Source organism: Hibiscus syriacus, unplaced genomic scaffold (genome assembly GCF_006381635.1).
Source record: "Hibiscus syriacus cultivar Baekdansim isolate YM2019G1 unplaced genomic scaffold, ASM638163v2 tig00111947_pilon, whole genome shotgun sequence".
NCBI classification, from domain to species: Eukaryota; Viridiplantae; Streptophyta; class Magnoliopsida; order Malvales; family Malvaceae; genus Hibiscus; species Hibiscus syriacus.
Genome location: NW_024063219.1, coordinates 762,506 through 787,117, shown reverse-complemented (window position 1 = coordinate 787,117; position 24,612 = coordinate 762,506). Strand labels below are relative to the sequence as shown.

Here is a 24,612-nt window from a genome sequence, read left to right as displayed (position 1 = left end):
CTGCTATTTTTACCAACTCTTCTTCCGGTATCTGAAGTAATTCTGGCATATTCCAGTTATACTCCCATGGCATTTTCTTCGGGGACTTTTCTTCGGGGATTTCTTCTTCTTCTTTTTCTTCTTCAGGGTTATATGAATTACAGAATGAATGTTCAACATGTTCATTCACAGTCGTAACTTCCTCCTCATTATCATCAACAACATCTTCCTCGGCAGCGGCTGTTTCATCATCAAAATTTGGGTATTGACCAATATCAAAATCATTACACGCAGAGTCTGTTTCTTCTTCTGAAACATCATCAAAATCTGAGTATTGACCAAGATCAAAGTCCGGGTATTGACCAAGATCAAATTTCGAATACCGACTAGTACTCACAATTTTTTCTGTTGGCTCATCATCGTCTAACTGGTTAATGCGAAAACCGGAATTTGGTGCTGAAAGTTGATTGGGATTTGGTTTAGGGAAAGGTTGTGGGTTTTGAGATTGTGTTTGGTATTGGAAATGTGGTGAAACAAAATTTGCTTGGTGATGAAATTGTGGTGGAACCATTAAATTTTGAGCACCATAAACTGGGGTTGAAAAACTTAGTTGATTACTACCCGCTACTGACCCAACTTCACTACTTCTAGGTTCAACAACATATAATGTAACATCATCTTGCGAAACACTAATGTAAGCAATGAATCATTCAACATCTTCATTGTCGGTTAACAAATAAACTTTACCTTTTCTCTGATAAGATAGCCTAAATCCACTTAGGGACTCTAAATTCAATTTTTTTGCAACACGTAACATTAGAGTTTCATAAGTTAACTTTTTTAATGACAGTTTTAGTTGAAGATTCATGGGTAAAGGCATATATTGTAAAACACCATGAACATTCTCCCATGACCCTCCAAAACACAAATATATCCAAACATGATCAACATTAGATGATTTCATTATTGTAAATTAATTTACTAAACAAACGAGCTGCGAAACTAAAATCTGTTGCCGGATGGGGAAGGATGTCATTGGATATAGGAACGGATGTCGCCGGAGAGAGTGATAGATGGAGATGGAATGAGTTGCGATTTAGGGATTTAGGTTATGAGTTGCTTATGCTGCGTAGTTATATACCCAAAACATTTGTGTTGCGAAACTAAAACCTGTTGCAAATTTGAATTTCAGTGTTGCGACAGTCAGAATCGCGTTGCGATAGTCAGAATCGCGTTGCGATAGTCAGAATCGCATTGCGATTTACATATTCGCATTGCGATAGTCTGAAAATCGCAACGCGAATTTGGAAAATTGCAATGCGATAGTCAGAATCGCGTTACGAATCTGGAAACTGATTTGCGATACCGGAGATCGCGTTGCGAATTATCGATCGCATTGCGATTTAGTTGGTCATTTTGGCAAATCCAAAAAAAGTTGGTTAAAATCGTATATTATAAGACATTTTTGGTCACTGAGGTTATTTTCTCTTTGTATTCCTCAGCCAACATAAATTCTTTTTTATTACAAATTGGGAATGAAGTTTGTATGCTTTTTTTTATGAGTTGGAATGGATATGAACTCTTAGCGGGACTGTGTAAGTGTATACAAGGATGTATTCGGAACCGCTTTGCTCATTTTACTAACATGTTTTTCGTAAACTCTGGGATCGTATTTCAGCGTACATGTCTGAAGTATTTGCAGATATATGCTAAGCTCTTTGGGTTCTTGCTGTCATTATTTTTTGTTGATCATTCTTATATTTGGAAAAGGGGAGATATTTGCCTGCATCTGCATGATTTTCTGATGGTGGAGACGAGCTTGGTATACAAGTTTATTTGCAGATCAATCGTGTCGAATGTAAATTAGCAGCTTTTATGGGTATAACTTAGATGAACGTTGAATTGGGTCTTTCACTAGACCTGAGGTCCAAAGTAGGGTTTCATCTGAATAACGAATTGCTAGAGAATTGAATGAAGACACGGCTAAAAAGAGTACAAATTTAGAGGTTACATTAGAAAAGTATGAACTTTGCACCACTTGAGCTCACTCTAAATGATAGTGGATTTAGACAAATAATAGTGGATTTAGACAAAAGATGAAAGAAACCCGAATTGGAAAGAAAATAACGAAATTTCTAAATCACGTTCGATGATTTAGGTTCAATCAGGCGGCAAACAAAACAAAAAACCTTTGGATCCCATGCCCATCTCAAAATATCATACTTCAAGGAAAAAGATATTTGATTTCCATTTATCCAACCGAAAGTTTAAAGAAAATGAGAATTATACGCTGCTTGCCAAACAGAGTCTTGTTCAACACTATCTTTGTTGTAGTCAATATGCTAATGGCTTCCACTCGCTTCTCTCTCTCCCGCTCAGTTCATCCAATCCTTAAACGCCCCCATTTTCCCTCTTATCCTTCTTGTCCCCGTTTTGCCCCCAAGGGTTTACCCAAATCCCACCCTTGTCCTCTCTGGTCTTCTTCTTTCTCCTTCTGCATCCAGACGTTTCATCGCTCAACTTCTCCTTATCTCTTTTCCTCTTCCTCTTCGTTTTCTTCTTGCTCTTCTATCTCCCCTCCCCCAATGGCTTCTTCTGCTTCTGTTGGTGATAACATCGAGTCCAATCCTCTCTTGGAAGATTTCGACTTTCCACCTTTTGATGTTGTTGAAGCCCAACATGTTAGGCCTGGGATTCGTGCCTTGTTGAAGAAGCTCGTATGTCGCTTTGATCTTTTGGGCCATTTTCATTTCTGTTTTTCTTTTTATCATTCGCTGGTTTCAGTCCTTGTTTGAGAATTCAAAATTTTGGTTAAATGTTTTATTTATTTATTTGAGCTTTAAAATTTGAAACTTGTGATGTTCTGATACTGGAGCTTCTGTTTTTTTATTTTGGTATTTTGATTTGGATATATATTTGTGTTGGCTGTGTAGGAGAGTGATTTGGATGAATTGGAGAAGACAGTGGAACCTTCATGGCCAAAGCTGGTGGAGCCATTGGAAAAGATTGTTGATCGGTTGGCTGTTGTGTGGGGAATGGTTAACCATCTTAAAGCTGTTAAAGACACAGCTGAGCTCCGTGCTGCCATTGAAGAAGTCCAGGTCCATTATCTTTTCGTTATGTTCTTGATTGGCAGACAATCAAATATGTAAAATGCAGTATGTATATGAAATGTTTATGCTTGAAGTGCCATCTTCAATGCTTCAGTCTTTTAGACATCTAATAACTATCTCGTTTTTATCTTTAGATTAAACCATGAATTTTAGTTAATATTAGTTTGACATAAATCATAGCAGCACTGGCATACAACATGATAAGCTAGGAGTTTTCTTCATTTTTAATTGTTTTTATTGGTTGAATTGGGAACGGCGTTGTTCCTATTGGTCTTGAAGGAATTTTGTAGAGCTTAATTAAATATGTATTGGTGCTTTACGCTTAACTCCTTGGTCCTAATCCTTACTATGTTTAGCTTTTCCTTACAGCCTGAAAAAGTGAAGTTTCAGCTAAGATTGGGACAGAGTAAACCGATCTATAATGCCTTCAAGGCTATTAAAGAATCTCCCGATTGGCAATCACTGAGTGAAGCTCGCAAACGTATTGTAGATGGTAAGTATATGTAATTATTCATCTTTATATCTAATATAGGGGGTTATTGTTCTGCTTTCATTTTGGTGCCTTAATTCAATGCAGAAGCACTACCTTAATTTGGTTAATCAATATCAGCCAATACTAATTGCAAAGTCTAATAGTTATCATGCTATAAAAGATTTAAGATGAACATTCTGAAGGAAAGAAAAGAATTTTTTATTTATTTATAATTTTAGTAATGCCGCATCTAGATACTGCAGATTTAAAACTGTTTCCGTTACTACGTGTTTCTTCCATTCCTTTTAGTTCCTATGAGTGTCTGAACTAATAACACTTTTGTTTTGTTTTATGTGTTCAGCCCAGATAAAGGAAGCTGTTCTTAATGGTGTTTCACTTGAAGATGATGAAAGAGAAAAGTTCAATAATATTGAACAGGTGCGATAATATGAGTTGTGAAGTTTAACATAAATGCATCATACTACTTGACCGTTGCTATCTTTTGAATTCAATGGGTGTGCCAAGAGAAAGTAATTATACAAGTTTTTTTTTTGAAGTTCTTGGCCTTGTCTTCTACAAAATTCCTTCGTCTAACCTTATAAAGTTTTATGCTCAATTGTGTCATGTTTATTCTTTTGGCTGTTAATTTCTGTTTATTATGAGCTGATTTTTAGGAATTGGAGAGGTTGTCTCAAAAATTTAGTGAGAATGTTTTGGATGCCACAAAGAAGTTTGAAAAGCTGATAACTGATAAGAAAGAAATTGATGGTTTGCCTGCTACTGCTCTTGGGTTAGCTGCACAATCAGCAGCGTCTAAGGTATTCTTTTCCAAAGGTTATCGTATGTTTGCTGGTCTTTCATTGTCAAGTCTTGTGCTGTTTCTGTTTTTATGTCATGAAATATATAATATCTCTTGGTTCTCACCTAGGGTCATGAAAATGCAACTGCTGAGAATGGGCCATGGATGATTACACTTGATGCTCCAAGTTTTATTTCAGTTATGCAACATGCTCGTAACCGTGCTTTGCGTGAGGAAGTTTACCGTGCTTATATAACACGGGCATCAAGTGGTGATTTGGATAATACACCAATCATCAATCAGATATTGAAACTTCGGTTGAAGAAGGCTAAGCTTCTCAATTACAATAATTATGCTGAGGTATGACTCCAGAGTATATTTAAGAATGCATCGTTTTCACTGGCTGACTAAAGCATATTTGATCAGGTAAGCATGGCAACAAAAATGGCAACTGTTGATAAAGCTGAGGAACTATTAGAAAAGCTTCGGAGTGCTTCATGGAATGCTTCTGTCCAGGGTATTATGCTATAGATATGGTTTCCTTTTGGGTTGAAAAGATTGCCAATGTTTCGATCCTTGATTTATCATGTGAAACTCTTTTAGTCTGTTTTGATTAAAAAGACTAATTTTCGTCTGACACCTTTTTCTTATTTACTTGTCATATTTTAAAGTTCAAATTTAACTTGCAGGTGTTGTTTTTGTTATCAGGAATACATTAAAATGCTAGCTTATTTTTAAAATGAAACTCCATTTACAACAATTGATTTTGTAGTCACTTACATTAACTGTTCTCTGATTTGACTTCGAACTAATTCATCTTGATACCGCAGACAAGTTTATGTTGTACTCAGGAAGGCTGCTTTTTTTCTCTGATACCATTTTAGAACTTGATTTTGTCCAAGTTTCATTGTCTTGCTTTCCGTATTTGTCATGAACAGTTCGTGTATAATATTTTCATTACTAACGCAAACTTTTCTATACAAAAGATACATCGAAAAAAATTTAAAGCATATAACCCTTTCTGGTCCACGCAGATGTTGAAGACTTAAAAAGTTATTCCAAAAGTCAAGGTGCTCCAGAAGCTGATAATTTGAGCCATTGGGACATGAGCTTCTGGAGTGAGAGGCTTCGTGAGTCAAAATACAACATCAATGAGGTTGACTCTCTCACCTTCTCTATTTGCTAATTAAACCATACCTTCAAGAGCTCAGTTATGTGAATAAAACTTATGTCTTTTCTGGTGAAAAACAATCATACAGGAAGAACTCCGACCATATTTCTCATTTTCAAAGGTTATGGGTGGCCTTTTCAACCTTGCTAAGATACTTTTCGAGATTGATATTGAACCAGCTGATGGTCTGGCTCCTGTAAGTATTTCTTGGTTCCTCTATACTTTTCTTCACTGCCTATTACACAGAATATTAACTTTACATCCTTCTGACTTTTATTGTTTTTAATAATAATTATTTTTAAAGGTCTGGAACAACGATGTGCGGTTCTACTGTGTCAAAGACTCTTTAGGTAGTCCAATTGCCTACTTTTATTTTGATCCATACTCCCGTCCATCAGAGAAAAGGGGAGGTGCATGGATGGATGAGGTTGTTTCTCGAAGTCGAGTACTGTCGCGTAATGGTACAACCTCAAGGCTACCTATTGCCCACATGGTGTGTAATCAAACACCACCATTTGGGGACAAGCCAAGCCTCATGACATTCCGTGAAGTAAGTTGAAGATATTGGCTTTTAGTATGATGCTAATGCTAATCAGTTCTTGTATTCAGATTTCTGGATATAAATGGAAACTAAGGTTCAGGTCCAGAAATCTAGAACTTTCCCATCTGCAGGATGCCTCTCTAGGTTCCTTTCCTCTGATAGTGGTGCTTCTGATCTTATCCTAAAAATCAAGATTTTAGCACTCTAAGCACAGTGCTTTTATCATCAATATATCAGTTAAAGCAGTCTCATGTAAATGTTTGTTAAAAAGTAAAAAATTGATAATCCTCGATCAAGTATGACCGTAGCTCATGCTTTTCTACTTTAGAACTTTTTAGATTAAAGGCATGGTTCTAGTAATATTTTGAATAAATATCCATTTTACACATGTATTTATGTGCTAGACCATCTGGTTCTGAGCAAACCTAATCTCCAATAATATTATTGTTTAAACTAAAATCGACACTGGCATAGTCTGATAAGATGAACATTTGTATGTTTGGTTGACATCTAATCTTGCTTCCAGAGATTTTGGCTTTATTCTATCTTCAGCGTTTACATGTGTGATTTTATGGAATGACTGAGGATATACTTTCATCTTAACATATCGAAGTGATTATTGTAGCAATAATGACTTTTGGATTTCGAAGTGGCTGCTACAATTAGGTCCTGTGGGCTGATGGGGTTTCTTATTTTCACAGGTAGAAACTGTCTTCCATGAATTTGGCCATGCACTTCAGCATATGCTGACTAAGCAAGATGAGGGTCTAGTAGCTGGCATTCGGGGGATTGAGTGGGATGCTGTTGAGTTGCCCTCCCAGTTCATGGAAAATTGGTGTTACCACAGGTTAACATTCCCAACAACCAAAATCTATATCCTTGGGACTGCTTTAAAACTTCAGACTTCATTTCCTTTTTGTTGGTAAAAGAAACAAATTAGATGTACGTGCACGTGGAAAATATGGAAAAAAGGGATATTTTCCACGTGGAAAATATGTAACCCTTCACTGTTTCTACTACACTGTATGTGGTTTATCATTATTGCATTTGATCATAATATTATGATGCGATGACATGTTAGGAAAAGATGTCTATTTTACCCTCAGTATGTTTAGCTTGAGCAAGTTCGATCTTTTTGTTCTCATTATGTTCTGGCCAGGGCATGGACTAAAATCTAAATTTTATTCATTCTCTAATTATTTGTCTGGACACTTCTCCCATATCCACGTGTGCAATTCCATTAATATCATGCGAATTTCATTTTTAAATCAATTATGACTTGCATTTAGTAGATTTCTTTTTAAATATTCTTTTGTTTGCTTCAGGGATACATTGATGAGCATTGCAAAACATTATCAAACAGGGGAGAGTCTCCCTGAAGAGGTATATTTGAAGCTCCTTGCTGCAAGGACTTTCCGTGCTGGTTCTCTAAGTCTTCGTCAGGTCGGTTGAACATGTTCTTCCCTCGTGTCATTTTTGGTGTACATGTTATTCAGAAACAATGTGTTTCCTGAGGATGTATTGTGGAACAAAATCCTGCCCCTTAAATTTATGCAGGGTAACTTGTGAGAGTTCATTAGCTCCATGTTCCCCTTATCTATCTTCCTCTTTCTCTTGTTTCTCTGGTGCTTACCTATCTACCCTTCCATAGCTCTCTATGTTGTTGTCTTGTTCTAATCAAAGGAGATTATAATTTTTGGTGAATTGGATCAGTGTTTGCTCTACTAATATAATAATTGACAGATCATTTTTTAACTGTTTTTTTTTCCAGATTAAATTTGCTAGCCTGGATTTGGAGTTGCATACAAAATATATATCAGATGGGTCAGAATCTGTTTATGATGTTGATCAGAGAGTTTCTAGAAAAACACAAGTCATCCCCCCATTGCCGGAAGATAGATTTCTTTGTGCTTTCAACCATATATTTGCAGGTTTGCCACTATTCTTCTGGCCCCATCCGGTATCCCCCCACTTTGTACTTTTTACAACTACTATTTCGGCCAGACTTCATGTAGGAGATTTTTGAATTGATGACTTTTGTGCAGGTGGATATGCTGCTGGATACTACAGTTACAAGGTATACTTTTATCATATTTAGTCTCTTTCTTATAAAACTACAGTAGAAACATGTGTTTTGAATGTTTTTGGTTGGAACTATCTACTACGGTCTGATTATCAACAATCAGGCAAAGACCATATATAACTTATAAACCCTTCTCCCTCTTCTCTTTTTCTATCTTTAGCCTGCTCTTTCATTCTCGAATGTATCCAGTATTTGTCTGCTAAAGTCCTGTGATCTTTTCATGAACTGTGGGAATATTTCAATCCTTGTTTTACCTTTTCTTTCTTTCTCTCCTTGTTATGTGACTTGAAATTCGAAGTTCTATTTTGCAGTGGGCAGAAGTGTTGTCTGCAGATGCTTTCTCAGCTTTCGAGGATGCTGGATTAGAAGACAGCAAGGTATGGTGGTTGAAAAGGCTGCTCAGGATTTTTTTTTCCAATCTTTTGTTCTCTTTTGTATAATTTTCCTGTATAAATGAGCTAACATGTTATGGACAAGATCCTTGTCTGCAGTTCCGATATTTGATGCTGTTATTGTTAGTATTTTTCTTTCACTAGAACAAGGGTGTGATTCATTGATTGTATTACGACAGGCTGTTAAAGAAGCCGGCCACAAGTTCCGAGAGACTATTCTTGCTCTTGGAGGTGGAAAAGCACCATTAGAGGTTAGTTTATACAAATTGAATTTCAAAATTCCTAATTTCGAAATTTTTTAATTTGATGCCTCAGCAACTTTCTGATAAGAGAAAACTTGCTATTTTGAAGTGCTTAACTTGTAACAGGCCCTTTTTCCAAAAAAAAACTTGTAACAGACCCTAGAGTTCTTCCATTGATTCCTGTTTACATGAGATTTTGTTACATTATCCAGGTCTTCGTTGAGTTTCGTGGTCGTGAACCTTCACCCGAGCCATTGCTCAGGCACAATGGATTACTACCAGCCACAGCCTGAACATAAGCTGTTATACCAGGGACATGGAAAGCAAGTTTTACAGTCATTTAAGTTACAGTTGTACAACAGTTATGATCTATATAATGGAGATCTGAGACTTGTATGGCTGAAATCATCTAAAACTCGTTGAATTCTGGTGTGTGCATATTTGGCCTAACTACATGGCCGCAAAACAACATTAAAGTTCTGCAAACTTATAAATCAAATGGAAGAAATCAACGTGTTTGGTCTTTCATTGAAGAAGCTGGGAATAGTTTTTCCTGTTGTAAATCGATAAAACATCTTTTCCACCTATCTACTATCGTGGCTCAGGATGAGCCAATGGTTGTGGATTAACAGGTGAAGGTTCCGACGCAGTTGATGGAGGCAGTAATACCATCTTTTTCTCCATAACTATGGAGAAGCGATTGGACCCTTCCAAGCTATATATGCTGTCGATTAACTTCATGTATTCAGATGCATTGTTCTCTATGATCAAAGCATCTTTGAGCTCTCGAACGATGTCGTTCATGCAAGGTCGATAAGCGGAAAAGGGCCTGATACATGCCAACGCTGTCTCCACTACTCTCCACATTGCCTCAGCATGGTACTCTCCCTTTATGTTAGGGTCAACTATTTCATAGATCTTTGACTCCCTTATGAAAGGTTTTGCCTGCATGGAAATGTGTTTTACTTCGTTAATAATAGGAGTTAACTAAACAATCTAGAAATGAGAAAGCATGAGATCAGATTATACCCATTTGACCAAACTCCATTCGTTTCGAGGCCTTTGTATGTTTAGAGGCTCCCTTCCACTTATAATTTCAAGTAGAACCACTCCAAAGCTGAATACATCACTTTTTGCAATTAGTTGCTGGGTCGAGTAATACCTGAATGACAACACGTATTGTGATTCACCAAAGCCAACATATAGTTAGATTGACCGTAGTTTGTATCTATATTTCTTCGACTCTTCATATTTCTCAAGTATACAAGTCTAAAACTCATCTCCGACGCAGTCAGACATGAATATAGAAATATGAACCCTAAATTAGCCATAAAACAATGATTCTTACTCGGGATCCATGTATCCAGCAGTGCCTCTCACTTCAAGGGAAGCATTACTGTCACCTTCTAGAGGAGCATATTTGGAAAAACCAAAGTCTGCTACTTTAGCACACATGCTATTGTCCGAAAGTATGTTGCTTGATTTCACATCCCTATGTATAACACTCCGCCCGCCATAGGTATGAAGATACATCAAACCTGATTACCGAAAACGACACTAGAATAGGATCAATGTTCTTATTTTGCTGTAGAGAAATATCATTTAAAACATCAATAGATTGCTTTTATTACCTCGAGCAGCACCAAGAGCAACGGAAAGCCTGGCTGGCCGGTCCAAAATTTTCCGTTTCGCCGCTTCCCCTGTTAAAAGCAATCGATGATCAGAAAGTTATGAACGCCATTGGAGAAAAATACTGGGAATTGGCGGTGAAAAAGTACCATAGAGTCGATCTTGCAAAGAGCCATTGGACATGAAAGGATAAACAAGGATTTGTTGATCGTTTTCGCAGTAATAACCAAGAAAAGGAACCAGGTTCTCATGCCGAATAGCCGAAAGAAGGTTTAGCTATTGATATATCGAAAGCAGTTAGCAATTCAGATATACTTCCAACGTACATCAAAGGCGTAGATGGAAGATTCTAAGGCGATGATTTATGCATATAGAGCGTTTACCTCGTTCTCAAATTCTCGAGTTTCTTGTGTTGAGGAGGCTGATCGGACCTTCACAGCAACTTCCTGACCATCTGGTAGAGTACCTCGATACACTGATCCGAAGCCGCCTTCTCCGATCAACGTTTTGTAGTTTTGGGTAGCAATCTCAATGTACTGTAAGGAATATGTCTGTATAGATGTTGACCTAACAAATACTTCATCTGTGCTAGGAATGGAGAACACCAAATCTGCAGTTTGAAAAGTTCAATTCAGATATGCAATAAAATTATGGGGTAAACTACTCATTAGTCACCAAACTATTGGAGTGTTCTGTTTTAGTCAGAAAACTAAAAATCTTGTAAATTTAGCCATCGGAATTCAAAGGAGATCATACAATGTTTTCAGGTAGGTTAGCTTTGTGATACTTGGAGGCATTGGCCCTTTAAATTTATTTGAAGAAAGATCACTGCAATTATATAATAAGAAAGCAACCAAGAGTCAAAGAGAATATGTATCGGACATGAATACTTGAATGGGAAAAAAAATCGGAGCGATGTAGAAAAGAACTTACAGATCCGTGATGACTGTGGAACCATTGGTGGAGTTGCAGGCCAAACCTTGCCAGGGATCGGGAAGACATGGATCTCCTGACCAAGTTTCCAGTAAGCTATTTCCTTGGTTAAGCATTAACAAATCTTTTTTTACCTTTTTTATCTCAATCATTCAACAGGAGTAGAAATGTCAGGATCTTGAATTATTAGATAAAATTTACAATTTGCTCAACTTACCATCATCGTAGTCTGTCTCTACATCCCTTGGGAGCACCTGCAAGATCTCAAAGGCATTGCAAATTGGTCCAAGTTGAGATTCATTTGATCCCTTAACCAAGGTCAAATTCAGAGACCCTTTTGCTGTCACATTGTAAACAAGCTCTCTGTATTTCGATCCCATCACCAATATATCAAAATTCTCCTCTTTCTTCTCATCGTTGATGTAAATATCGAACACCCTTTGACCAATTCCAACAGTGTCGTTCAGCTCAAGAAAGAAGAGGATCACAGTGTAGTTATAGTTCCCAATATCAAGGCCATTTTGAAGGAACTCCAATCCTGTTGAATCTGTGACAGCGGTTCGAGCAACATCGAGTGGCACCGTTATATTCGCGTTGTTGTGAATGGTTACAGTTGAGTTGGCTTGAAGGTAAAGGCCCCATGCTGGTTTCCAGATTCTGTCATATCTGTCTTCTGGGTAACTGAAGTTGGCAAATAAGCATCGATTTGAAATATAATTGGTACTTGTTCATCATGTAGCCAGGTGAAAATTATGGTTTTTAGGATACATAGATTATATACGGTACCCGGTCTCTCCAATGCCCCCTAGATCGGTTCTATTAACCAGTTTCGGAATATTGGATGATTTATCCTTTAGATACTTTGTATCATTCAAAGGCCTTAGTTCAAGACTAGATATGTCGGGATCCCCTTTTCCATGCAGTAAGCAGAGATCGGTATAGATATTCGGTGCTTGGAAAATCTCCTCGACCACCGAGGCCTCCGATGACAACGAGTCCACAACGCCTAATGGCGTGGTACCGATTGAAACCGCAAACGAAGAATTAAACTCGGCTCCAACAGGGAACGAACACCTTACCAAATAGTCTTGATCTTTAACCGTCGTTAAGCTATAATATCTCTTCCCCGATTCGATCTCGAAAACCCGAGCTTTTTCGTTGCCCTGATGCAAGTTCCTGCAACTTTTTCTGTCTGTAAACCATTGATCATCAGGTATCCAAGATAGATTTTTATCTGTAAAACTCGATTCAGCGCAACACGCTATGTTCAAATACCCTGCATGAAAATTTCTGTAGTTTAGAACACCAACTTTTTAACTGATCCACCGAAATTCACCAATCATCAACAAAGACCTGAATTTACTTATCCAACATAAATTCTGACAGACATTCCAGAGACAAAATCAACAACGCTGACTATTTCTTGTAAGATAAACACAACTTATATGAACTTTCCGTTCGATCTACGATGAACAATAATAATATATAAACGAATACTAACCTTGTGCTTTAGTTGATTGAAAAATATTGAAGAAACAAAAGATTAAACACATAAAACTTGTTAAAACCCAGTAAATCAACCCTTCCATCATCATCTCATCTTAAATGGAAGACGCCCCATGTCGAGTAATCAAAATCATAATATCAAGCCAACCAAGTTCTCAAACTTGCACCAAATGACCGGCTAACCCTTGTGAAAACCAAGAACTCAACCATTCGTAAGACGATCAAAGTCATCGAATTAAGCCAATAATTGTTCCACACTTGTTTGGATCAAAATGACAAGTTCATGTTGGAGATGCTTAAGTTTCCGGTGATTATTCTCAGACAAATGGAATAAGGACGGAAAGAGAAAATGATAGAGGTTTGACTTCAGAATAAAGAAAAACTGGAGGAGTTCAATTAATTTCCTGAGAAGTTAAGGAAATAGATTATAATACAAAAGTTTGATTATGGGATTTATGATAAAATAATGGGATTAATCAAGTAGTAATATTAATTAATTTTAGTTTGTTTTGGTGGTGGATGGTGATCAATGTATTAAAATTTGATTTAAAATAATGGAGCTGAACAAACCTCTCAGCTTCGTGTCTCTTCTTGTCTGTTACCATGGGCGCAACTCATGTCAGCAGACACAGCAAAATAAGCACATCATCGATATAGTACATAAACAAACTCAAGTATCATTACTGAACCCATGAAAAAATAGCCCAAGGACCATTATTGTTTTGGAAGCCTGCGGCCTAGAATTTTACTTGATCACTCTTTCCTTCAGATAGATCATACCAAGAGCCCTATGGCATAGAGATGTATGAATGTTCAACTTTTATTTCCATCATTCAAGATGGAAATGCCGCAGATGGGAATAGCTCAAGTAAATAAAGGGGAAGTTGGACATACATATAGCAACAAACAAAATACAAAGTTCATACTGGCATGCATGTTCTCGAGCTCAAATACACGCACGCCCATATATAATATTGGTCGTATGATATAAAATATTTGACCATCAACACGGTAGAAAACGCAATACTTATCCTTGATTTAAGCCAAGAAAACTAGTAATAGTCAGAATAAAGGACATGCGTGTGAATTCCAGGAACAATAAAAAAGTTGATTGCTTTGGACTCATAGTGTTGCCATCACTTATGATTAGACTATTGAGTCCAATGTAGAGGAAGAGTCTTTTCTGTAAATGACATTTAACTAATATTTCATGTGCAATGAAGTATAAGAATAACAACTAAAACTGAGTATTTAATGATTTAAACAGAACATATAATCCACACAAAATACTGCCAAAACAACTAAAAGATTAACACAGTAGCAATGCTGAACATCGATGCTTCCAGCCTGAAAAGATAAACATTTTTCCAATTCTTTTTCAAAAGGACAATTTCATTCAAAATACATTCTTTCTTCCCAAAAAAACATTCAAAAAGATATATAAAAGAAAGTTTTCTCACCATTGACTCTTACCTTGAGTCTCTCATGAGCTTCCTTCACCATTAATTGAATTTGGGATGCTAGTATATTTGGTTGAATATCAGAACAATCACTTACTATAAATAAACCTGTGTTGCTCTTGGCAAGTGTGACGAATCTAACCCAAAATAAGAAATCTAAATTCTAAGAAAATGTATTAAGACGAACTCTGCATGGTATGTGATTCTTTTATCAATAAAGAAAATTTATCAAACAAATAATAGACTAAGTTAATAATCCAGATAAATAAAGAATACAAAATAAGATACAAGTAGATCTTAGGAACGAATAAGCTATTCAAATTTAGATGACAAACTTGTAATGTAATTTTACACTACTTCCTGACTCATATAGGGTTGTGAGAAAATTTATTTTCCCATATAAGGCATCCACCATATTATTTTATGAACTAGGGCTTCTTGTTGGTCTGAAAATGCAGTGTAATCTTGGGGTCTTCTCAATTTGCCAGAAGACGTCATGCAGTCGTGGAGTCTTCTTCATTTGCCTGAAGACGCCATACAGTCGTGGAGTCTTCATATTTAGCTTGAAAACTCGTGGAGCACCTGACGTCTTTAGGTTGATACTATTCAATTCACTCTAGATGGGGAAATAATCCCCAGGGTGGATTATATATGAAATTAAAAAAATCTCACTTACATTATCTCAATCATTTTGTCAATTTTACACATCTTGAAATAACAAAAAGACAAAATGAATCTTACTATGGAATTAAGAAAACTAAAGAGGTATCAAAAACTTCCCATCTGAAAAAAAAAAAGAATGAGAACTTTACTGGGGAATTAAGAAATGAAAGAGTTATTAAGAACTTACCCCAAGTGTATTAACCTATGAGCAGGATAGCAACCACAGCTACAAGGATGATTATCACGATGATAAGCACAACAGAAATGGTCACTATCAAATGTCACAAACTAAATCTCTCTACATATACTTTCATACATAATTAGAAATTTGGAGACGTTGGTGAGTGCTCTAAAATATAACAGAAAGTTATTGAACACAATAAAATATCTAGAATCTTATGGAAGGTTCTAGAATACTCTAGAAGATCTTAGAATACTTTAGAATATTCTAGAACACCCCAAAATATTTTAGAACATTGTGTAAAGTTCTAGATCACCAAAGAAGGTTTTAGAACATCACAGACGATTCCAGAACTATGAAAAAATTTCTAGAATACTTGGATACTTGGGAGACTTGTGAAAGATTCTAAAAGTTTATGGAGAATCTCCCAGATCTAGATTATACTAGGTTTGTATAGAAAGTTTTGGATGTAAAATATAGATAGTAAGATCAAACTAATCTCCACCATCCATTGAGGAGGTGAAAGGCTATATAAAGAAGCCTTGGTCATTTGTCAAAGGCATCCATCCATCTATTGAAGTAAATCTTGCAAAGCATTCTCCAAAGTTAATAAAAAAAAGTTTTAAGTGTCGCACGGGCTAAAGAAGAATAATTGTCCATGACACAAGTCATCTGATGATGCCTCGAAGGAGTCTGTTAGGGTCAGGGGACTCTCCCTCTCCTAAAACTCCTGATTGTTGACTTAATAACATCAGTTTGGTACATTATGGAAGTGCTTTTGTTATTCTCTATAATTTTTTGCATGTGCAATCAAAAAAGCATTATAATCTATAGAGAAAGGAATAACGATTTGCTAAATTAATTACTAGGTAACTAATAATAACGATTGAAACTTAGCTTGCTCAATCATTCTTTATCAGGTAAAAGCCATGAATGGAGTTAAATGTAAACATTATTTTCATACTATTATTATGATGATAAATTTATCTATTTTATTTTTAATGTTATTTTAATCCACATTAACAAGTTCAAATGAGCTGAGAAATGAACCCTACTAAAACATGACAAATCACAAGTGCACCATGACAAGCAAAATAGAATTGTTTGAATGTGCAATGAAAATAGCATTACAATATATAGAGAAAGGAATAACTATCTAACAAATTAACTAGGTAAATGACAATAACGGCTGAAACATAGTTTGCTCAACCGCTCTTTATCAGGCAAAAGCTATGTGTAACATCCTCAATATCGAGTTAGTGACCAAAGTGTGAAATTTTAAAATTCAATGATCAGATTAAATAAATTGAAAAGTGAATGATTTAATTGAAAGATGTTAGTGTAGGATGATTTAGCAAATGAAGGAGAAGTAAAAGGGTAAATGGGTCTTTGAACCAGGAAAATAATTAAAAATTTGATAGTGGGTATTATAATACCCATGTGGAGCATATGTTGGGAAATTAAGTTTCCAGACATTTCTCCCATCTTCATCTTCTTCTCTTCTCCAACGTGAAACCAAAGCTAAGACAAGGTGAGTTTGATTTCTTTTGGTTAATCCTTCAAATTAAAGTATGGTTTTGATTCATGAAGTTTTAAGAAAGATGATGGAGATGAAAAAGAGCATAGAAACTCAAAGATTTGTAAGTTATGAAGGATTAAAGATAGGAAGTGGATTAGTGAAATTTTGAATAAGGATGTATAAATGGATTTAGAAGTTGAATTTTGACTTGTCATGGGTGTAAATAATAAGTTATAAGTGTTAGAAATAAGTTTGGATTACATGGAAATTTTGGTATGATTCTTAGTTTTAAGAATTTTAATGAGATATGAGAGATAATAAGATGTTGGAATGATAAAAGTTAGTTAAAATGGTTGTAGTTGAGTTTAGTGATATGAAAAAAGTTTTATATGAGGAAATTTAATGAAAAGTTGTGGAATTTTCGGGTGAAACAGTTTATTTTTTACATGTGCATCGATGCACTATGAATGGCATCGACGCACTATGAATGGGCATCGACGCACTAAGACAAAATTTGAAGGTGCATCGATGCATAGGAATTTCGAACCTAATTTGGGTACCGATGCACCCATAGTGCATCGGTACACTCCTAAAGGAAATTAGGAATATGAGTTTATTAAATTCGTTTAAGTTAATAGCATTGAAGTATAAGGTTTAGGCTCCTGATAATCATCTTGAAAATTATATTTATGTAGATATTGAGCCTAAACGAGTTCCGGAACAAGTGACAAGTAAGATCGATCGAGGTAAAGGCAAAAAGATATAGGTGAGTGCATATGCATAGCATGAATATAGTATTATAATCAGTTCTAGACTTGTGATAAGTCTAGATTCAATATTTTGATACATGATTACATTTCATATTATGAAACATGATATGATTTCATACCATATGCATTATGTGACATGAATATGCAGGAAAAGTTATATGAGCTATGTGATAAAGGTATAGAAATGATATGTCTATGTGATAAAGGTATGGAAATAATATGTCTACGCGATATAAACTATGTGAGCTGTGAAAGCTCATGTTATGTAGATGAGAACTATAGGTATAGTTTGCATGCTAAGAGTAGAGGGTCTACGTGGTCCTTCGGGACAAATTCTTCGTGGTCCTTCGGGGACACATATGTATTCTTTGGAACATGTATGAGGTCTGTTGAGACACCTACTTGATCCTTGGTATATGTATATGATTCTTAAGGAATTTCTATGTGGTCCTTATGGATAATCTTATATAACACTACGATGCATTTCTACGTAGCACTTCGGTGCATTTCTACGCAGTCCTTCGGGACAAATTCTACGTGGCACTTCGGTGCAAATTTATACAAGTTGTGGTGACAACATAGTGCACAACCTCACAGTACTCACATACCTCGGGTTCTCAGTATTGTATCATAGGCTATTGAACCTATTGAATCTATTGAACTTATTATAGGAATTCATGATGGATAATTTAATAAGATCATGAGTATGATACGTGGTTATATGATTTCATGATATTGCATTTAATTATGACATTTTCATTATATTTTATTGTCATTACTATTATGCCTCACTAAGTCTATGACTTAGCGTGTAAATGTTTTACACGTAGGTACCGAAAAGCGGAGAGATCCATAATAAGCTCAGCAAAACAACATAACTCCACTTGAAGGTCAGATCAGAAGTAGATTAAATAGTATGTATTGTTATGGGTTAAATAGGTTGGCATGTAAACAAAGTCGGTAAATTAAGTATTTATGTTCTGATCGAGTTTTGTAATGTTTTAAACGTATTTATGTAAATATAAATGCATAGTAATGAACGGTTAAATTTTTACGAGTTTTATGTACATTTTACGAAAGTCACTGTAGCAGTGCATTGATGCACAATTTTGCTTCAAAATTTTAGTGCATTGATGCACTGTAGCAATGCATCGATGCACTGTAGCATTGTTTATGGTATTGTTCATTACTGTTCACGGTACTGTTCATACCGTATAATATTGTTCATAAATACGTTTTTGCCTTAAATTTTTATAATGAAACATGATTTAATTGTATTTTCTTAATATAAGTCCAAAGGTTCTGTATTTTGTTAAGAATTTTGTTTTTAAAAGTCAATGTGACATCTCGGACTCGTATCCGGGTCGGGTACGGGTTGGGGTGTTACACCATGAATGAAGTTGAATGTAAACATATTTTTATACTATTATTATGATGACAAATTTATCTATTTTATTTTGATTGTTTTAATTGATCCACACTAATATGTTCAAGTTAGGTGAGAAATGGACCCGACTAAAACAGGGAAAAATACAAGTGCCCCATAACAAGAAAAATAATTTCTCTTTTTTGGATAAAATATTTAAATTAATATAATTCATTATAAATTAACAAGGTGAGATAACCACTAAGTGTAGTGTCAAAGAGATTACCCACTTGATTTAAAGATAACGATAAATTTAATAGATTCTCAATATTGAATTTAATTTATTAAGATTATTATTGATGTAATATATAAAAATATAATACTAAAATATATTTAATTTTTAATAATTTGGATTAATTATTGTAATAATTTATTATAAGAATAATTTTTTAATTTAATTTATTTCATTTATCATATCATAATTTAAACTCTAGATATTAAAGTGATTCAACATCTCGTCTTGATAAATTAATAGAATTTACACAACATTTACATACAGTAAAAATTCATCTTAAACTCTTGAATTTTTCATATCTCAATCCTATTATTAGTCAAATATCTTGTGGATAGAGAGGGGAAATTTTTATTATATATTTTTTTAATAAAATATATTTTTTTTACTTTTGAAAAATACATCCTAATACTAATAATATTAATTATAAAATTATAATAATCTAAAAACCCTAAAACTTAACAGAACGAAAAGATATAAAACGGTTCCACACCTTTCATTAATGTTTTAATATATCGATGACGTGTAATTTTACATACGATGATAGGGTGATATAAAAATTATAACAACGTCTACTATTTTTAATTTTTTTTTTTAAAAAAAAATCAAAGATGAGAGATTTATTTAAAAAAGAAAAAGAAAATGGAACATAAAGATGGATTATGGACAGTCTTACAAAATGGGTTGGCTACCTTGAGGGTACATGAAGGTTTTTCCCCAGAGGTCAGGGTGGAAAAGTTAATTAGCACATTTAAGAATTTATTTTTTTCAATATACAACAATTGTTACAATAAAATATAGATTCATTACGTCGATGTGATGAGTTTATTCAAAAAATATTTTTAATGGTCCTAGGTTAATGAGCCCTACGTGAGTCAATTTTATAGTGTTTTTCATGAAATTCGTCAAATCCACATGATGAGTCTTGTAGGTAGTATTTTTTTTCTAAATTTAGTAAATAAATTTAAAAATAATTTAAAAACTATGAAACTCGTCATTTCGAGGTAACGATTTACACTAAAATTTAATTTAAAAAGTTTACCGTTGAGAAACATACAACTTTTGAATTTTAAAAAATTTAATCGTTGAAACTCGTCATATCGACGTGATTAGTTTTGTCAAATTTAAATTAAAAAAATAATTTAAAAGTTTGTTTAATACATACAAAATAATAATAAAAGTTCTTACAAACTAAGACAATATATAATAAAATTTTATTTATATTTTCGTAATTCTTAAAGATGTCGAGGAGTGCTCGAATGATAATGACGCGAGGCTCGTCCATCATGTCGTGGTCGTCCGCCCTGATCGTCTTCGTCTTCATTTGTTTGTTGAACATGAGCTGTACTGAACATCACTCCACTTTGAGATTCACCTTCGAATTACGGTGATGGAGTACTTAAGGTATCTGATGATATCATTGTCGTCATTGACTCAACTTGGCTACCAAAATCAATACCTTATTGACCATATATAATATGATCCCATTCACCCTCAATTGCATATTCTATAGGAGATGCTTGAGTGCTTTGCGTTGCATCCCATGAATCTCCAACCGAATCTGTAGACTCTCCATTGAAACATGATATGGAGGATAAAAATCATAATGGGTCTAAAACGCAAAATATCAGGCTGCTTCAATGATAGGTGAGCACATGAGTTAGGGTTCAGGTTCAGGCTCTGGTTCTGCTGGTGGTTCTTCCGAAGGTGCCTCGGGTGAGGATCAGACCCCAGAAGCATAATATCAGGAGGCGACGAAATAAAAACTCGAATCAAGCACGCACAACACATCATATTCTTACAATTATTTCTTTTATCACGATTTTGGAAATGGCAGTTACCAAATACAAGGATGCTATTACTTTTAGCGATTGCAATTGTTGAAGAGTACCATTTTTTTATTGTGTTGATTTGATTCGTTTGGGATGTCATCTGTCTCTACTTTTATCCCTTCAAACCCAAACAGCAGAAAGCTGAATTTGAACATACGATACAAATACAATAGGAACAAAATCAGCCACTTATGCATGCTTCTCCTTTTAAGGGAATACGGTATATCCCACAAATCTGCCCCTTTATCTCTCATGTTCTTGTATGCTTTCTAGTAAGTTCAACATACATAAATTATTTCATTGATTTTTTTTTTAGATTTTCTTGGCAAAAGATAAACTAATGTGAGGTATGGTTACACTATTTGTTATTAGTTTCAAAATTGTTTATGTAAATTCAATGAACTGTTTTCACATGAACATCACAGAGTGATGGGTGCATAGATCTATATTTAGTAATAAAAAAGGGTTAATTTTAAAATTAAGGGATAAGGATTTTTTATTTGGTGTGAAAAGAGAGTTTTTTTTTTCTTCAAGAAATTATATTAATAGACAAAAGTTAGGAGAGATGGCTTGCAATATAGAAAAATATACAGAAAGAGAAAAAGATTAAGGAGAAAGGTAGTTTCTTTAGTTTAGTGATTAGTTCAAGACTTGAGATTTCCCCTTTTGTACTTAATCAAAGAGTGCACTTGAAAGCTCTTTCACAAATCCAAATTCCTCCAATATATGTTTTCACTTTCTCCTAATTTTTCTTTCATTTCTTTTTAAAAATGATCGACCCACTTAATCCATGTACCATAGACACAATTGACAATTGTAATAAATATTATTTAAAAAAAACAATTGTAATAACCAAAAATAATTTTCTTTTATTGCAACTAATGATAAATGAAATTGAAAGTCACATCATGGATAAGGCCGCTTAAACTCCACTAAGGACTATCTATAGACGAAAGGATGTGAAAATAAGTTTGGTGGGCAATGGGGTCTCATTCCATAGGGTTCACCTTGCTTATTATTCGTACGTTTTTACAAATCTTAACTTTCACTCCATTTTTCTTTGTAACCTTTAAGGAACATGATGGCCCAAGCTGCTGCTTCATGGCTGCCAAATGTCATCTCTCCTTTTCATTTTATTCCCTTTTATTATTAGGTTTAAATGTGTACAACATCCTCACCTAAAAAAACTAATAAATTAAGTTTTAAATTTTTTTAACGATCAAGATTGAATAAAAAAATTAGATAGTTGAAGACGATAAAAAAAAAGGGGAAATAAGATTGAAAATTGTCATTGCAAAGTTTTTAATTTTTTTACGCAATAATCATTAGATTTTTTAAGTATATTTATAACATATACACTCTTTTAAAGTTGTTTCAATTCGAGTCCTTGAGAACAAACAATATTATCATTTATCATTGAGACGATTCAATAATATTAGTATTAAGTATTACTCATAGTGATTAAATATTTATAAATTTAAAAGAATATTTTGTCGATTAATTAAGAATTCATCAAGTGATCTTAGTTGTTAAAGGAAATGATGTTCTTTCTAGAAATTTTGGGTTCAAACAATTATATCGATAGAATATGTGTTATCAATGATTAAAAAAGATTTTAAAGATATACTACCCTATAATTACGTGTACTATTAAAAAAAAGCATACATGCACTTAAATTTGAAAATCAATACATACTACTTTTCTTTCACATTTTTTCTCAAAAAAAAAAAAAGCTAGGACATTTAGATTTTAATATTTATAACCTATTGGATTTTAATTTAGTATATGATGTTATCACTTTAAAATATTAGAAAACATCTATTCAAAAAAATTATTAGAACATATATCTTTTGATCCGTAGGGCTTAGGTGGTCATGCGTACTATAAAAATTCAGTACCAGGAAATCTTAGTTATCTATGACTACACCTTTTTCATCAGTAAAGTTCTCCCAGCTTGATAGAAAAAATCCTACAGGTTTGCCTAATTTTTGACAGAGACGTGAACTCCGCTTACTCTTCACACACTGACCAGGCTCACCTTTGTTTTCCCATAAAACAGGGTTCCTCCCTCTATTTCCCTTCACCTGGCTAACCCCCAAATAGTAAAACTCGTGAACTGCTAAAATATGTTGGAACACAAAGTTTAAGTAAAGAGAACACAAAATATATTGGAACAATTACAAGCAATAGATTACATTACATTGGGGATTAAGGTAGGGTCTGCAAAATAAATGAACGAAGCACATAAATCTATGAAATTATGCAGAAAGATCTGAGCCAGGGAATTGACATTTGGATCTTTGCTTTCATGGATAAGAACTTCATTGTGCCGTCTCATTTTCCAATTGACAACAATTGGAATCTTCTTCCTTGTGAGGAATAATGGCATGAAACCGTGGTAAGCAGTGAAAAGGCTACACAAATTTACCTCTAGTTTTTTAAACCTGGGGAATAATACAAAAGACGGTAAATTTAATTCCCCACCCATCATTTTCCCGTTTCTTTTACTGGTGAAAATTAATCTAAATGGTCCAGCAGTATGTACAATAACTCGTTAATTTGCCAATCCGAAAGGAACTGGAAAAAGCGGCGGCTTCTCAACTTTTACTTCCACCTTGTCTTGCCGTGGAGGTTGACATGGACATGGTAATGCTATGAACTTTGGGATATCGTCTCCCGGCATTAATACAGGCATGCTCTGGCTTTGGTTTTTCTTCAAATCCTGAAAAATACGATAACGACAGAAACTAAGCTAAGCTTCAATTCTAATCTCTTTTTTTTATGAAAGGGTGTGAAACAGAGAAAATTTACCATGAAATCAGGGGTGGGTTTGGAGGGAGAAGCTTCGATGTCGGCGTCGGGGTGGTTTCCGTCGGCGAAAGCTCGGCGGAGTGATCTGAACTTGTCCCAATGGTAACAGCAGGAGAAGATGCCACTCAAGCTGAAAATGACGATTAAGAGGAGAGCTGTGCCGAGGGGGAAGCCGAGGGACGGTCGAGATGCATCCACTTGGGGCGGTGAAACAACGTGATTCTCCATCGCCTCCTATCCGATGATGAAATACTTGGTCTTTCTGTTGCTGCCGTTGTTCCTTCTCTCATATGTATGAAAAGAAATCAGCGGAAAGAGAGGATGCAGGAAAATGTAATCGTTTCAAATTGAGGAGGGGGGGGGGTTTATAAAATGAAGGGGCAGTGGCAATTATCCTTACTGTCCGGGCCATAGTACGAATTTTAGTGTGTCCAAGTGTTGTGTGCTGGCCCTGACGCAAACGCAAAAGTTTTATGACTCCAAAGTTTCTCATTCAGTAACAAGCTGTTTCATATTTAGACTTTATTTCTAAAGGTAATATTTTAATACACATTTTAACTTTATATAATATCATCTATTTAATCTTAAAATTTAAAATTTTTGATCGAGAAAATGAGTTACGTCCTTTTAATTTAGAAGGAGAGTCGTAGTTAGTGATAAATCGATCGTTGGTCAATGTCAATATTGTCGATCTTCATAGAAAATGGAGAAGTGAGTGTGAGTGAGATGATTTCACATAGGTCACATTTAATCTTTAGATCATGATCGAGAGAATTTATAATGAATTCTAATGCGTGTGTCAGCTGTAGGGATTACTACCCATAGGCTAGCAAACTAGGTAAATATGATCAGTGGCTA

General features: G+C 34.8%; 2 protein-coding genes and 1 pseudogene across 2 annotated transcripts; 1 reads left to right on the top strand and 2 right to left on the bottom strand.

Moving 5' to 3' along the window:
* The first annotated feature begins 2,268 nt into the window (after positions 1-2,268).
* LOC120173396 (probable cytosolic oligopeptidase A) lies at positions 2,269-9,134 on the top strand. The gene is made up of 17 exons (XM_039180582.1): positions 2,269-2,696; positions 2,913-3,080; positions 3,462-3,585; positions 3,926-4,002; positions 4,239-4,382; positions 4,493-4,723; positions 4,790-4,880; positions 5,398-5,519; positions 5,623-5,730; positions 5,839-6,084; positions 6,777-6,922; positions 7,401-7,518; positions 7,847-8,006; positions 8,121-8,152; positions 8,470-8,535; positions 8,730-8,801; positions 9,005-9,134. The coding sequence occupies exons 1-17, from the start codon at positions 2,319-2,321 to the stop codon at positions 9,083-9,085; spliced, it is 2,364 nt and encodes a 787-aa protein (XP_039036513.1). The 5' UTR covers positions 2,269-2,318; the 3' UTR covers positions 9,086-9,134.
* A 158-nt stretch (positions 9,135-9,292) lies between these two features.
* LOC120173326 lies at positions 9,293-13,190 on the bottom strand (annotated as a pseudogene).
* Positions 13,191-23,251: 10,061 nt separating this feature from the next.
* On the bottom strand, positions 23,252-24,097 carry LOC120173388 (uncharacterized protein At5g65660-like). The gene is made up of 2 exons (XM_039180578.1): positions 23,755-24,097; positions 23,252-23,665 (listed from the first exon to the last, which is right to left on the bottom strand). Exons 1-2 carry the CDS (start codon positions 23,980-23,982, stop codon positions 23,498-23,500), a joined length of 396 nt encoding a protein of 131 aa, XP_039036509.1. The 5' UTR covers positions 23,983-24,097; the 3' UTR covers positions 23,252-23,497.
* Positions 24,098-24,612: the final 515 nt, after the last annotated feature.

Excerpts from the sequence above, each read along its gene's own strand:
- LOC120173396 (XM_039180582.1), top strand. The coding sequence starts at position 2,319 with ATGCTAATGGCTTCCACTCGCTTCTCTCTCTCCCGCTCAGTTCATCCA. Across the intron at positions 4,881-5,397 it reads ATGGAATGCTTCTGTCCAGG|ATGTTGAAGACTTAAAAAGT; the intron begins GTATTATGCTAT and ends TGGTCCACGCAG. Across the intron at positions 6,085-6,776 it reads GCCTCATGACATTCCGTGAA|GTAGAAACTGTCTTCCATGA; the intron begins GTAAGTTGAAGA and ends TTATTTTCACAG.
- LOC120173388 (XM_039180578.1), bottom strand. The coding sequence starts at position 23,982 with ATGGAGAATCACGTTGTTTCACCGCCCCAAGTGGATGCATCTCGACCG. Across the intron at positions 23,666-23,754 it reads AACCCACCCCTGATTTCATG|GATTTGAAGAAAAACCAAAG; the intron begins GTAAATTTTCTC and ends CGTATTTTTCAG.